General features: G+C 46.3%; 2 protein-coding genes across 3 annotated transcripts in view; both read right to left on the reverse strand.

Moving 5' to 3' along the window:
* Positions 1 to 13,123, reverse strand: part of LOC142411482 (aldo-keto reductase family 1 member B1-like) — a 22,651-nt gene continuing 9,528 nt past the window's right edge. The window contains exons 1-10 of one of the 2 annotated variants that reach the window (XM_075505464.1): positions 10,313 to 10,500; positions 9,358 to 9,525; positions 8,708 to 8,824; positions 7,295 to 7,372; positions 6,782 to 6,904; positions 3,191 to 3,297; positions 2,956 to 3,037; positions 2,319 to 2,402; positions 1,417 to 1,499; positions 1 to 618 (exon numbers count right to left, since the gene is read on the reverse strand). In XM_075505464.1, the coding sequence (XP_075361579.1) occupies positions 576 to 618; positions 1,417 to 1,499; positions 2,319 to 2,402; positions 2,956 to 3,037; positions 3,191 to 3,297; positions 6,782 to 6,904; positions 7,295 to 7,372; positions 8,708 to 8,824; positions 9,358 to 9,525; positions 10,313 to 10,378 (951 nt within the window). In that variant the 5' untranslated portion in view covers positions 10,379 to 10,500 and the 3' untranslated portion in view covers positions 1 to 575. Of the gene's footprint in view, positions 619 to 1,416; positions 1,500 to 2,318; positions 2,403 to 2,955; positions 3,038 to 3,190; positions 3,298 to 6,781; positions 6,905 to 7,294; positions 7,373 to 8,707; positions 8,825 to 9,357; positions 9,526 to 10,312; positions 10,501 to 13,123 lie in introns of those variants that run through there. The other variant, XM_075505473.1, reaches the window with a different exon arrangement.
* Positions 11,157 to 13,123, reverse strand: part of LOC142411494 (aldo-keto reductase family 1 member B1-like) — a 21,438-nt gene continuing 19,471 nt past the window's right edge. Inside the window, exon 6 of the mRNA XM_075505483.1 lies at positions 11,157 to 12,252. Coding sequence (XP_075361598.1) covers positions 12,037 to 12,252 — 216 coding nt within the window. The 3' untranslated portion in view covers positions 11,157 to 12,036. The remainder of the gene's footprint in view (positions 12,253 to 13,123) is intronic.

The raw sequence follows: 13,123 nt of genomic DNA on the forward strand, positions 1-13,123 counted from the left end.
TAATGAAACTATATTTTATTATAAGCAAAAAACAGCTTTTATATCACCAAGAAACCAGGACCTATACACTTTTCAAAGAGCTACCCATGTAGAAATTGCCGTACTTCGAAATCAACTTGTACTTCCAACTAGAGAAAAAAAGCATGGAGTGTTACAAAAAAGAAATAAAACCAAACCCAAAGGTAATCAGAAAAAAGCAGACCTCACATTAATTATGTAAAATCTGCCATGCCCTGGTCCTTCCAGACAACAATAGTCACTAGCTCCAATTCACAGTATTCCAAAATAAAAGTGACTGCTAGTTCAAACTTTCTCAATGTTTTCTGCTTACCAGTTCCAGACATGCAGTTTGGCAAAGACAATCTACTAGCCCACACAGTGTGCTCTTCAGAACCATTTTAGCATTTCCTTCTTCCAAAAAAGAAAACAACACAAAGTCACCAAGTACATATACTGCATCTTTGTAGGGGAAAAAGAAAAAAAGGGCTCTGATGCAGTGAGAAAGCTACATAGACAACTCATAGGCAACAGCAGAAGCGTATCTGAGAAGTCTGGAGGAAGGCAGGAAACCATCTTCAGTATTCTGCATGGAAAGGGTAGTCCTTGTGAGTTTTGCACCTGAAGGAAATCAAATAGGAAAAATTATGTCATGTCTGAAGAATACTATACGCAGCTGTAACCACTGTAAAGACCCACCAAGGGAGGAGCTGAACTGTATAAAAGCAGAGTCAATTTGTTTCTGTCTGCCTTTGTGACATGCTGCACTTGTAAACAGAAAGACTCCCCAGTGCCTTCTGTTGTTTGGGCTCTGACCATTTCAGGCGATGCGACCTAGGTGCTTTGTAGACAACTAATTCAAGGTTTCACTGTTTACTGCCAGGAAGACCTTTTTTGCAGCCTTCCAACAAAGATTTCATATCTGGCTTTAGGCTTCCAAGTTGCAAATCTTTATAGTACTTTTTGAATGTTCACCCACTTTCTCAACCACTCCTGAAGAACATACAGTCAGTTTTTATAATACACCTAAGGGGTATGGCAGAAAGACAAAATAAATTCCACAAGCAAAATTAATCAAGAATTTGAGTCTGCATCATGCTGTTTTCTCCAATATGGACAAAATAAAAATTATTAATAAGAAGCCTCCTGTTGCAATTCCAGCTACAAAAAGCTTCTTGGACACTGAACTGAAAATGAACATGAAGTTTGCTTTATGCTCATCAAGATTTGGTTCATAACATGAACATTTAAAATCTTACTCTGAAAAGTTATTTTGAAGATGACCCCTTTGGAAATTGAGCTTGCATATCCTGAATTTCAACCAAGCCTAGTATCTATAACTTCATATACTAAACTATGACATACTGATAACTTAACAGCTTGAAAAAAAAAACCAACAACCAAAACACTGACACTTACGTGCTCATTGCACAGGCTCTCCAGTTTCTATTAAAGCTGAGAATAGTTGCCATCTCTTCTTTAGTCAATTCAAAGTCAAACACCTAACAAGAGAAACAGCTAGAAGTCACCTCTCTGAACAAATTGGAGATCATAAGCAAAATTCACAAAATTAAAGAGCAAGTCCACAGCTTCAGGGTGTTAGAAGAAATGACTGCTTCATGAAGGAGGGAAAGGAAAAAGACAACTCTGGATTTCTGACACTACACTAGCTGGAGTTGAGGAGAGAGGTAAGCTGGGAGAGGAAGAAATAAAAAAAAAAAAATCTCAAGTTGCAGTTACATGTGCCAGTTGTTTTAAGAAGCTTGGAGGGCACTTAAATGTTACAGAATGCCTCCATCCTCCATTTGTGAGAGATGCATCTTTCTGTCCTATTCCAAAGGAACATCTACAAGACTTTCATATTCCACCTAATGCAACTAAGTGTCTTCCAAAATCCTAATACTGGTTTCAGTCAAGGACTACTGAATCAAAAACAGCGACATGGTTTATGGACACCAGGACTATTTTCTTAACAGTGCTTGCTCCACATAAGTCTTTTGTGGTGTGCTACTGCACTCGGGCCGCAAGCAAGCTCTGTCAGCCTATCCATCCACATGACATAGAACAGGAAGCATCACATAACGTGACTGCTAAGATTACCAGCATACTATTTCCAAAAGTTTTTTTTCACTTCTACTCTCAACTGTAACCTTAAGTTTAGCCCTCAGTAGACCGTAAGTAAACATATGGAGAGAAAAAGCCCTGTCCTCTTGCCTGAGGGCAACTTAGGAAGGGTGAGAAAGGATCGCTGCTTTATCTGCAGAGAGAAGCCATGCCATCCCTGAACATGCCATGCACCCAGGTCACTCCTGATGACTCACCTTGGAGTTCTCCAGAATGCGCTGTGGTGTGACAGACTTGGGAATCACAATCACGTTTCTCTGGATGTGGAACCGAATGAGAACCTGCAAGAGGCGTATCACTGAGTCAGAGAAAGGATGGCTTTTGTTCTATGGCAAGCAGAGCCTGTTCCAACAACTGTTTGCTGTAAACTGTACAATTCAGCAGAATTAACCCATTTCTGCAGAGATAAGTTTCAAATCATACCTGAATTCTAAGCAGCACTTTCTGATGTGCAAACAGAGAAGTGGTGGAACCCCACATAGAAGGCCTCCTTTCCCATTCAGTTTACTAACACTCAGTTCCTTTTTCTCCCACCTAGACTTTTAGTAGACTATACAAGGGTTCACTTCTTTGCAACAGGACTTGAGATGGGAAGACTGACACCCGACAGTGTCTGAAGACAGGTCAAGAAAATGTTTCTTGTTAACAGTCAAAGATCCCTTACAAGCACGCATTGAAGGCCACATAGTAAACAAACCTGCATTGCTATTTATCACCACAGAAGAGCACCACAGTTGACAGGGAATGAAGAGCCAGCCTGTCCTTTACATTGCCATTAGCTGTCCTTTATGCTGTGTTACAGGAAGGAGTACCCACTGTCTGGCACCTACGTACCTGTGCTGGGGTTTTGTTGTGCTTGGTTGCAATCTCTTTGATCTTGGGGTCATCCAGAAGGGAAGGGTCCTCTGGCTTAGCCCTACACAGAGGAAAGAAGATCAGTGGCAAGAAACCTCCATAGATCCATCCTAGCAGAGATCTGTATCTGGATGAATAATGAACAGTGCACTCAGTCTCAAAGTTTCAAGCATAATCCATGCCAGCTCCCTTGCAAAGCACAAAGCAATCTTACCATGGCCTGTCAGGAGAGCCAAGGGGACTGTATGCTGTCACAGCAATCTCTTTGGATTGACAGTACTTGATCAGCTTCTCCTGGGTAAGGTATGGATGACATTCAATCTGTCAACATAAGAGTACAAAGATTGACAGTGATTTAACTGTTTTAACATGTTCCAGGGATTAGTTTTTAATCAAATTAAAGGCTGATTTTTGTTCTAACTTCTGGTCTCTGTGCAATATTACACAGCCTTTGTTTTCTCTATGTCCCCACCCCCTTTCTACTATTTGTAGTTCTCCTTGCAGTGAAGAGTCCAAGGACTGTAACACCACTCCTTAAAACTTGCTGATCCATATAATCTCCAACATATGGGATCACCAGCTACATAATTGCTTAAACAGGACAGTTCAGTAAAATGTACACACAAGAGAACTGTAAAATCATAACAACAGGATAGCAGACCAGTAAGTACAAAGTTCTCTTTTCATCCCTAATTAAGCATGCCATAATGGTTTTTTTTTTCACCACAACTACCACATTAACTTCAATACTAGTATTGTTTCATTTGTTTTTATGTGCTTTGTGTCAATACTCACACTGAATACCTCCAGTCTGCAAATAGTGAGAATGGCTAACTGCTACAGATTTTAGACCTTCAACTTACTGCCATTAAAGACTTTTTATAAATGCATGTGTGCTTCCCATGAATTTCTGTATGAATATCTACATAACAGAATACAGACTCCTTAACAGTGGATCTGTGTTCTGGCAAGCTAATGCACAGATACGCATTATGGAACAGGACTTATTCAAGTGTCAGGAGGCAAGAACATGAGTATTTGATACTTTGCATAGAGGGACTTTCAGGATAGTTCCACACCAGGGAGCACTACTTTTCTTTCAGCAGGCAACATGAAGAACCTTTTTGCCTACACTGTCATTTGAGCCTTCTGCAGCCTGCTGCTGCATTCTGAGGGAAGACCCTGGAAACTTGTATTACTGGCAGGTGGAGCAAGAGGGTGCAAAACATGGGATCAGTTTACAGCCTGGAGTGCTTTATTTGTGGTTCTAGCTGCTTGCTGTTATCAGAAGCCAGCATGACCATTTCCCTTCTGGGGCATGGTGGAATATTAGACAACAGGACACGTAACTCAGTTTTTAGGACAGATTATACATATTTATTTTGCTTCAGCAGCTCCAGAAACACAGCTACTCAAGAGTAACAGAGCATCTGGTTATTTTCTCAACTATTCAATAGGTAGAATTTATGAAATATAAGCAAGGCAAAGTCACCCTTACCTGTCCACCAGCATTCAAGTTGAAAAACTTCTGAGCTACATTATCTAGTCTTATGTTTAGACCAGGGTGAAAAGCTTATGATGTACACTTAAACAAGTATCTTAAGACACACTGTGTAATAGTGATCAAGTACTTAAGAGTCAGATTTCCTTACTGAACTAAGTACTAGTATGATTGTAATGTAATTACTACCTTGCCAAATTAATTTCTCACCACAAATAAAACCAATGTGCATACTGACTGCATTCAAATTAATGGGAATTACACCAAATACAGTGGATTACTGGATTACATGTGAAACCTCTGCACAGAGAAAGTGTTTGCAGGAAGCACTATCACTATTAGGCCAACTGGTAGGTGTTAACAGACAAGCTTTCAGGCTTGCAAGCATTTCTTCAGAAACAGTAAGTTTTGAAGGACAGAGACCAAGACCCATTGCTCCAAGCTTAACTTGATTACTATAATCAGAGAGCTTGAAAACATTTGCAAGTGAGAGAGATATAAGGCCAGTGACCTCTACACAAGAGACAAGGGTAATTATCAGCTACAGTGATAGTGGCAGTGAGGTGTGGCAGATGTTGAAAGGTATCATAAGACTTCTAAGTACCCTAAAAGTACATTGGTACTGATAATGAAAATACACAGTAGAGAATTATGAATTTTGCAGTTGTCAGAATGTTTGTTTTATGTTGAATAGACCTCCAGAGATCAATCCTATTAGCTTTCTGGAAAAAAGTCTTAAATCCCTTTTCAGTATATATGCTCAAGCTATCACAATAAATTAACCAGTTCTTGTAATTGGGTATCAATAACCCAGACTGCAGTCCTTCAAACACCACAGCAATCAAGGACAAGTCTAGATAGACACCACAGGGGTCTATCCTGGGACCTGTCCTCTTCAACAACTTGTGCCAGGCTATAATCTTGTCAAGTTTGCAGGTGATGCCAAGTTGGGGGACAACCAGTCAATACACTCAAGGGCAGGGCTGCCACTTCAGAGGGACCCACTCAGGCAGGAAAAACAGGCCAACAAAAACCTTATGAAATTCAACAAGGCTGCACACAAAGCCCTGCACGTGGGAAGGAAAAGCCCCTGGCAGTAACAGGCTGGAGCCTGACTGCCTGCAAAGCAACTCTGCTAGAAACAACCTGGGGGCCATAGTAGGCTGAGCTGAATATGAGCCAGTAGTGAGCCCTGGCAGCAGGAAGACAGCCACTAAATTGTGGGAAGTGATCATCTGCCTCTACTCAGCACTTGTCAGACCGCCTTTATAATACTGTGTCCAGTTTTCCCCCTTCCCAGCCCCCTCAGTAGAATAAAGATTGACAGACTGGCATGAATTCAGCAGAGGGCCACCAGGATGGCTGGGGGCTGGAGAACCTGCTGTATTGGGAAAGGCTGAGGGAGCTGGGCTTGTTCGGCATGGAGAAGGGAAGGCTTCAGCTCTCCTACTAGCAGCTTTTCAATACCTAAAAGAAGGTCATCCAAAGACAAGCCAAGCTCTTCAGTGGTGCATGATGGGAGGACAAGAGACAACAGGCATAAGCTAAAACAAGAGAGGTTGAAACTAGATATAAAGAAACTCCCTCCCTCCCCCATACACCCAAGGCAGGGGGTCAAGCAGTGGAACACACTGCCTAGAGAGGCAGTGCAGCCTCCATCCTTGCAGGTTTTCAAGACAGATAAAGCCCTGGGTAACATGGTCTGATCTCACAGCTGATGCTGCTCTGAGCTGTGAATTACAGATTATTTCCCAAGGTCTCCTGCAATCTGACTTTTCCTAAGATTTTATTCAAGTGCTGCCTATATACCTGGACACTTCTACTCTATGGCCTACCTTGCAACTCCATTTCCTCCTTCCTCCCAACCCTTAAGTCTGTAAGCAGCCCATAAAGCATGTTCCTCTTCAGTTCCCTTGGTCTTCAGCAACAAGAACTGGCCTCTCCACAGAAGAGTTGCAAAAAGGTCATTCAATTCTGTTAGGTCCTCAGATATATACACTAAGTTTTACTCTACTTCAAGGTAGTTTTAAAGCTCATCCGAGTTCAACCCCCAAACGGAAAAAAAAAAAAAAAAAAAAAAAGGTATTCTGGAGCTGCTCCTTGCTAGAGTTCCAAGCAGCAGTGCAGAAAGTCCATAAAAAACCAGCACCTTGTGCATCCAGAAGTAGTTAAAGGGTGGGACTGAGAGAACATGCTGTGTCTACTCCATTCTCTTTCTATAGCCTTACTTCATATTGAGATCTTAGTAATTATTTAGAAAAAAACAACACCCAAACATTCACCTGCAGTCACTTTGCAGCTCACCTGGTTATTTGCAGGCTTGTATTTCAGTCCTGGTTTGTTCAGGATTCTTTCAATCTGCTCATGGTTAAAGTTAGAGATACCAATGGCTTTTACCAGACCAGCATCCACCAGCTCTTCCATGGCCTAACACAAAGAGGAGCAAAGTCAGCATCTAGTATATGTGACAGGGAGTGAACACGTTCTTCCTGACATGGCTTATTTCCTTCATGTGAAGCACAAAATAAGCATTTAGATTTTCAGAGTTCAAGTCTGAGGAAAAAAACCAGAGCACTAGTATATTTGTGCCATGTCTCCCATTTCACTAAAGCTCAAAGACTCATTCTTTGAGACTGTGGAAATTCACAGCAAGTTAGAAGCAGAAAATAATGATACCCAACAACCCACTATTGTACCGGCAACTCCTTCCAAGTAGTTCTGCATACATAAGACAATTTAGACTGCTGAAGGTAATTAAAACATAGAAGAGACTGCTGAGGACAAAAGACCTGATTCTCCTGCTGTGGCTAAACTTACCTCCCATGTGTGTAGAATATCTGTGTTGCTGGGTATTGACATGCCTTTGTCATCTGTGGGAAACAGCTCCTCTCCTGCCTGTCAGCGAGAAAGAAAATGCTTGAAACACTCTTTGTTGGGAAGTTAGGTTAACACCAGCTGAAGACCATGATACCAAACTCCTATTGCAGGACATACTAATACTTATTACCTACATATGGATTAGATAATACTAATATTCATTATCTACATTCTTCAGTCTTTTCTTTTGCTTTCACATGGGATTATGGCATTTTTGCCAGCAGCCATCCCAATAAGGACACATACTTCTACTGGACTCAGTGTTCCCTGGTTCACCAATACACATATGGGGAAAACAATTCTCCACATGTAGAATTATAGCCAGTTTACAAGTTTACTTTCCATATTACAAAATACACAGTTCTTATGTGGACATAATGGAGTGTTTTATTAAAATGTGTAATAAGGACCCAGTTAGGACCTGGAACACGTTCAGTCTATATTGGACCAGATCTGCTGACAGGTCTTTTCACAGGGAGGCTCATTGTAAGTTGCTGGCATAGGGAATGTAAAAACAGCCTGTGTCCCAGTTAGGACTACATGCCAGGTATCAAACCCAGTTGTTTTCCACTGATACATTTTTACACTGCAGCACATTTTCACTTTGCTAGTTCTTTCCATATAAAACTAGTTTTAAAGATACAGATGCTATGAAAAGCAATTGATCTCAGAAGCAACAAGTAGAAAGAAGATTTTGATCAGGCTCTAACAGAAAGACTAAGCTTAGAAATATTCAAACTGAGACATCAGTTCCTTTGCATGCAGTCAGTAAAAGAGTTAGGAACTAAAAAGCTTCACCTTTTGAAATCCAAGGTCTGTGGAACACTAAGGCTCCTACAGCAAAGGTCAGTTCAATCTGTACTGTATTAAAGGACTCAATGATTAAAGACAGAAATGGAAGACAGAAACATTCTCTTGTTCTGTGATTCTGTAACATGCAGAGGAAAGAATTTCTGTCAGGCAGTGAAGTACAGCCCTCCTTCCCACAAAGAGGGAACCACATCATTGTCAGTTGAGCATATTTTGGATTTGTAGAAGACAAGACATAGGCAATAATCAAAAGGAGAGCAATATAACTTATGCTTGCAGCAGACAAATACACCCCTAGTTCAAGGTCTCCCTCTTCCATGATCAAAAGGGTAGAGGATGCTGTGCAAGCAGGAATCTCAGAGGTAGGGATCAACAGCCTGGCTCACATGGCCAGAGTAAAGCTGAGCACCAGAGCAGTGCTGGTACACAACAGACACATGATGATCTGTGTCGGTTGGAGCAAGTAACTCGGGTTGTAAAGTCATATAGCTCTTAAACTGCCAGTCACAACAGATGAAGCCAAAGGCATTGCTGTTACTGTACCTTAAAACCAAGAGGCCAGTGGATGAGGTAGAGATCCAGGTAATCCAGTTTCAGGGCAGAAAGAGTCTTCTGGCAGGCTCCCTTCACCAGAGGCTTGTCATGAAACGTGCACCATAGCTAGAGACAAAAAGGCAAGGCACACCATGACTTCCTAGGTTAAACCTCTTGGAACCCTTCTGTCCTGTTCAGGAGTGTGTCTGTCCCCTTTGGAAAGTGATGTGGAACTAGGTCATCCTACTGATCTTCAAACACAGATTGCTCTGTGAGCAAGGCTGGCCCATGATACTGAGGGTGGTATGTGCAGTGACAGCAGACATGACTGAATGGTGTCACAGCAGACAGCAGAAGTAGTCTTGTTCCATTAATTCAGACTTCATTTAAAAGTCACCCACTAGAAGGTCAGATACTGCATGAAAGATGACAGCATAACTTCATGCCAGGAAAAGTTCAAAGCATCGCCCATGTCAGCGGTACATACCCTGCATAATTCTCCATACAGGATGAGGCAAAGTAGATGCTTGTCTCAGGAGTGGCCTAAATAATGTTCTGAATTGTTCCATGCTGCACCACAGAGTAGGAAAGTAAAGAACTGGGGGGGTTACTATGAAAACACAGGTGTCTCCTGGGATCCTATACCACCAGATCCATACCTTACTGACAATGAAGAGATCCTGTCGTTTCACAACACCTTCCTTGATTTTTTGCTGGATCCCCTCCCCAACTTCATTTTCATTTTGGTACACATAGGCACAATCAAAGTGACGGTACCCAGCATCAACAGCAGCCATCACTGCAGCTGTTACTTTCCCTGGTGGAGACTGAAAAAAAATACCCAAGAAACTCTAATCAATATATATTGAAGACCTTTTCCCTAGCAAGATAAAACTAAGAAAGCCATCCCACCCAAAGCAATCCCCCAATTAAAATACAGCAAAAACACATCAACAGCATCAAAACCCCCCAGTTTTCCCTGCAGCATTCTTGAGTCCATATACATCTTGAACACAGGCTCTTGAGCTTAAAGCCAGCCTCCAGCTGTTCCTCTGTCACCCCACTCCCAGGCAGGGCTCAGCCCAACAGCTTTGCAGACCCGAGGCCCCAACACCAGGACAGTTCTCCAGAGTTGGGCCAAGGCCTCCTCACTTCCCCGCACCCCTTCTCAGAGGGGAAGCCCTCAGCAGCTGCCAGCCGGGGGGGGGGGGGTTAGCCCAGCACAAGGGCCTCAGCAACCCACATCCCCAGGCTCGGGCTGCTGCGAGGGGGCAGCAGGCAGGGAGGAACCCTCGGTCCCAAACGCCGCAGCGGCACGGCCGTACCGAGCGGGGAAACCCGGCCGGGATGTCGGTGGCGCCGGCAGCACCGTGCCCGGGCCCAGGGTGGGAACGGGCCCCAAGCCGGGCCGAGCTCCGACCCCGGCGCCCACGGCTGCGCCCGCAGCGGCCGGACCGCCCCCGGCCGCGCTCCCTCCCTCCCCAGCGCGGAGCCGGGGAAAAGGCGCCCGTCCCGCACGGGCGGTAACGGGCAGGGCCAGGCCCCAGCGGGGCACAGCCGGCCGCAGCCGCCCTCCCGCTGCCAGCGTGGGGGGACCGCCGCAAGCCCCGTTACCTTCCATGTGCCCAGCCCCAGGATGGGCATCTTGGCCCCGGTGTTCAGCTGCACGTAGGTCTCCATGGCCCCACACACCACCCGGGAGTGCCACTACAACAGCTGCCGGCCCAGCGCCTTTAATAGCGGCCGGGCCCGCCCCGCCCCGCCGCGGCGCGGAGGGGGGGATGGCGGGGCGGTGCTGGCCTTGTACCCCGGAGAGCAGCTGCGGGGCTGGGGCCTGGGCCCTGGGCCCTGTGCAGCCCACGGCGGGGGTCCGGCGTGGGGGCTGAGGGCTGAAGGAGGCCGCGTCGGCGAGCCCCGGCGGCGGGGTGAGCGCCACGCAGCGCCCCGGGGTGTGTCAGACGGTGCTTACACCGGGGCTGCGCTGGCTTCGCATGAAGGGCGTTCGGTGTGCGGTGCTCGGTCGTGCCTCCGCACCCGCCTGCTAGCGCTCCCGCAGCACCTCGGTCCCCTCGATGTCACATCTCAGCCGTCCCCGGCATGGGGATGACAGAGGGGACGTGAGGCAGAGGCGTCTCCCTGTGCCCTAAGAGCTGTTTGTGCGTTGTGTGCCTCAGGCCAAGGAAGGGCTGAGCCTTTTGCTGGAGCAGCATGTCCCCTCGGCAGGGATGGTGGCCTGGGCTGGTCCCCCTTGTCACAGCCTTGTGACCCTGCGTGCTGATACAGTGAGATGGCTAGAGAAACCTTGGCATGGCTGGCTTGTGATAGCGGGGAGAAGCTGTTCCCCGCTCCAGATGGGACAAACACAGCTTCCACTTCAAGGGAAAGTGAGCTGTGGCTTAGGAGTAATTTGGGATAAAGTGAATTTAAAAAAGAACTTTATTTTGAATGTTGGGAGAGGTTTTTTTAAAGTGTTTTGAAAGTCGCAGAAGAGGAACAGTGACTTTTTAATGAGTGACATAATGATCAAATTGTCCCTCCGTCTTTAGGGAGGTGCTGAGGGCATTTCAGAATAAAATGCACGATTGTAATCATACGTGGTAGGTGGCCAGCAATCTCACATCAGAAACTGGCTTTGAAATTTTTGCAGACAAGCGTATGCTGTTCTGCTGAAGAGGTCGCAGCGCAGTGGAAAAAAACAGGCTTGCCCGGGAGGCTTTGCTGCGTACTCACACGTGGAGAGTTTCTTCAGGTGCGAGCGTTTGCTCTGGGTGCCTCTCCCAGGGCAGAGGCCCCTGCTTTTTCTGCAGCTTGGTATTTTTTGCTCCATTTAACTAAGGGCGGACAAGGTAATTGGTTTTCCTCTTTAATGTTCCTCCTGTTTTGTGTCAGCGCCATCAGCCGTCCCCAGCAGGATGCGATGTGTTTTCACGGGGATCACGAAACGGTTACATAACTCGGTGCTTTTCTCTTACCCTTTGGGTTCGGTTTTCCCTGGCGGTTTCTTGTCGGAGAGATGTCTCCATCTTGTCACAAGAGGCTTTGGGCAGAAGTTCTATATTTTGTTTTTATTGTTGGCTCTTGTGAGTGGGAGGCTTTCCCTTCACAGCTGTAAGGCAAGTCAGCTTGCTGCTGTTTACCTCTCCCGAAGGCCCGGCGGGGGCCATCACATGGCGGCAGGGCCTTGGGGAAAGAAGAAGTACTGGATGTGTCACGGGGTGGCAGCCAGCCTTGGAGATCTTGCGCCTTGTGTCCTTGATAACGTGGCCAGCTGTTTCTTTACAGTGAGTGCTGGCGGTGAGGAACTGCGCGGGGGAGGAAGGGTCTTTCTTTTTTTTTTCTTAATCCATGAACGAGGTTTTGCACTGAAACAGGATGCGTAGTATCATGAGGTTTTTGGTTTGTTTTGCTGACTTTACATTTAGTAATTGTAATTTCAGCACAAGTTGTGACTTCGGAGACCAGCAGTGTTTGGTATTTGAGAAGAACAGGGTCCAAAATAATGGAAGTGGGTATGTCCTTGCGGAGGCAGTCTTTACTGGCAGAGACACTGTGGCCTGCCGAAAAAGCACAAAGGCAAAGTGAAGGAGGTGATAGAGTGGCAAGGTGCGATCATCTCAACTCGTGAGGGGGAGAGCTACAGGGCTCTGCAGCGTTAGGGGTACTGACAGATACAAGCATAGCTAAAGCCGGTGTTTTGAGGTGAGGCCGTGCAGGTTTCAAGCTCAAATCTCAGGGAAGGGCAGCGGGAACTTCTCCCTTGCTTGAGGCCTTTAAAAGGGGAGGTTTATCTTGCTCAGTGGGGTGTTCCACCATGTGCGGGGAGGCAGATATGAGGGTCTTGGCTGAACCCCACTGTAGAAGACCTCGGCCTCTTTCTTGCTCTGAGTTCAGATCAAGCCAGGAGCCTATTTTAGTGGATCTCCTCTCTTCTCAGTGTGGATGAGGCTTTTTATCTTCGCACTGGTATTTGTCCGTTAATTCCATCTGCTTAAAAAACATGCCCTGGGCACAGCCAAGTGCTGAGGAAGCGCTCCTGCAGCCTGGGGCAGTTACTGGGCGGGAAAGGCAGGTTTAGCCCGGCTGGGGAGACCTGGGCAGGAGGAAACCGTGAACTGCCCCGGGCCGGTCAGAACCGGTTCTGGCCGGCTCTGAAACCGGTGCTGCCACCCCAGGTGACGGAGCTCCAGCAGATGGGAAGAGCAGTGTGGCCCCCCAGTCCCCCTGCCAGGGGAGGAGGAGGGTGGCACCTCACCCTGAAGGGGCTGGCTGCCATGAGGGGCCCGTGGCCTGGGCCACCCCTGCCAGGCAGTGACAGCCCTGGGGACAGTGGCCTGCCTGCCTGGGAGCACTAAGACACAGTAAGCAGGACTGAGGGGTAAAGGAAAGCGTCAGACACCCAGCCCCACCCTCCAAGCTGCCCTCGCC

The sequence above is a fragment of the Mycteria americana genome, chromosome 1 (genome assembly GCF_035582795.1).
Source record: "Mycteria americana isolate JAX WOST 10 ecotype Jacksonville Zoo and Gardens chromosome 1, USCA_MyAme_1.0, whole genome shotgun sequence".
NCBI classification, from domain to species: Eukaryota; Metazoa; Chordata; class Aves; order Ciconiiformes; family Ciconiidae; genus Mycteria; species Mycteria americana.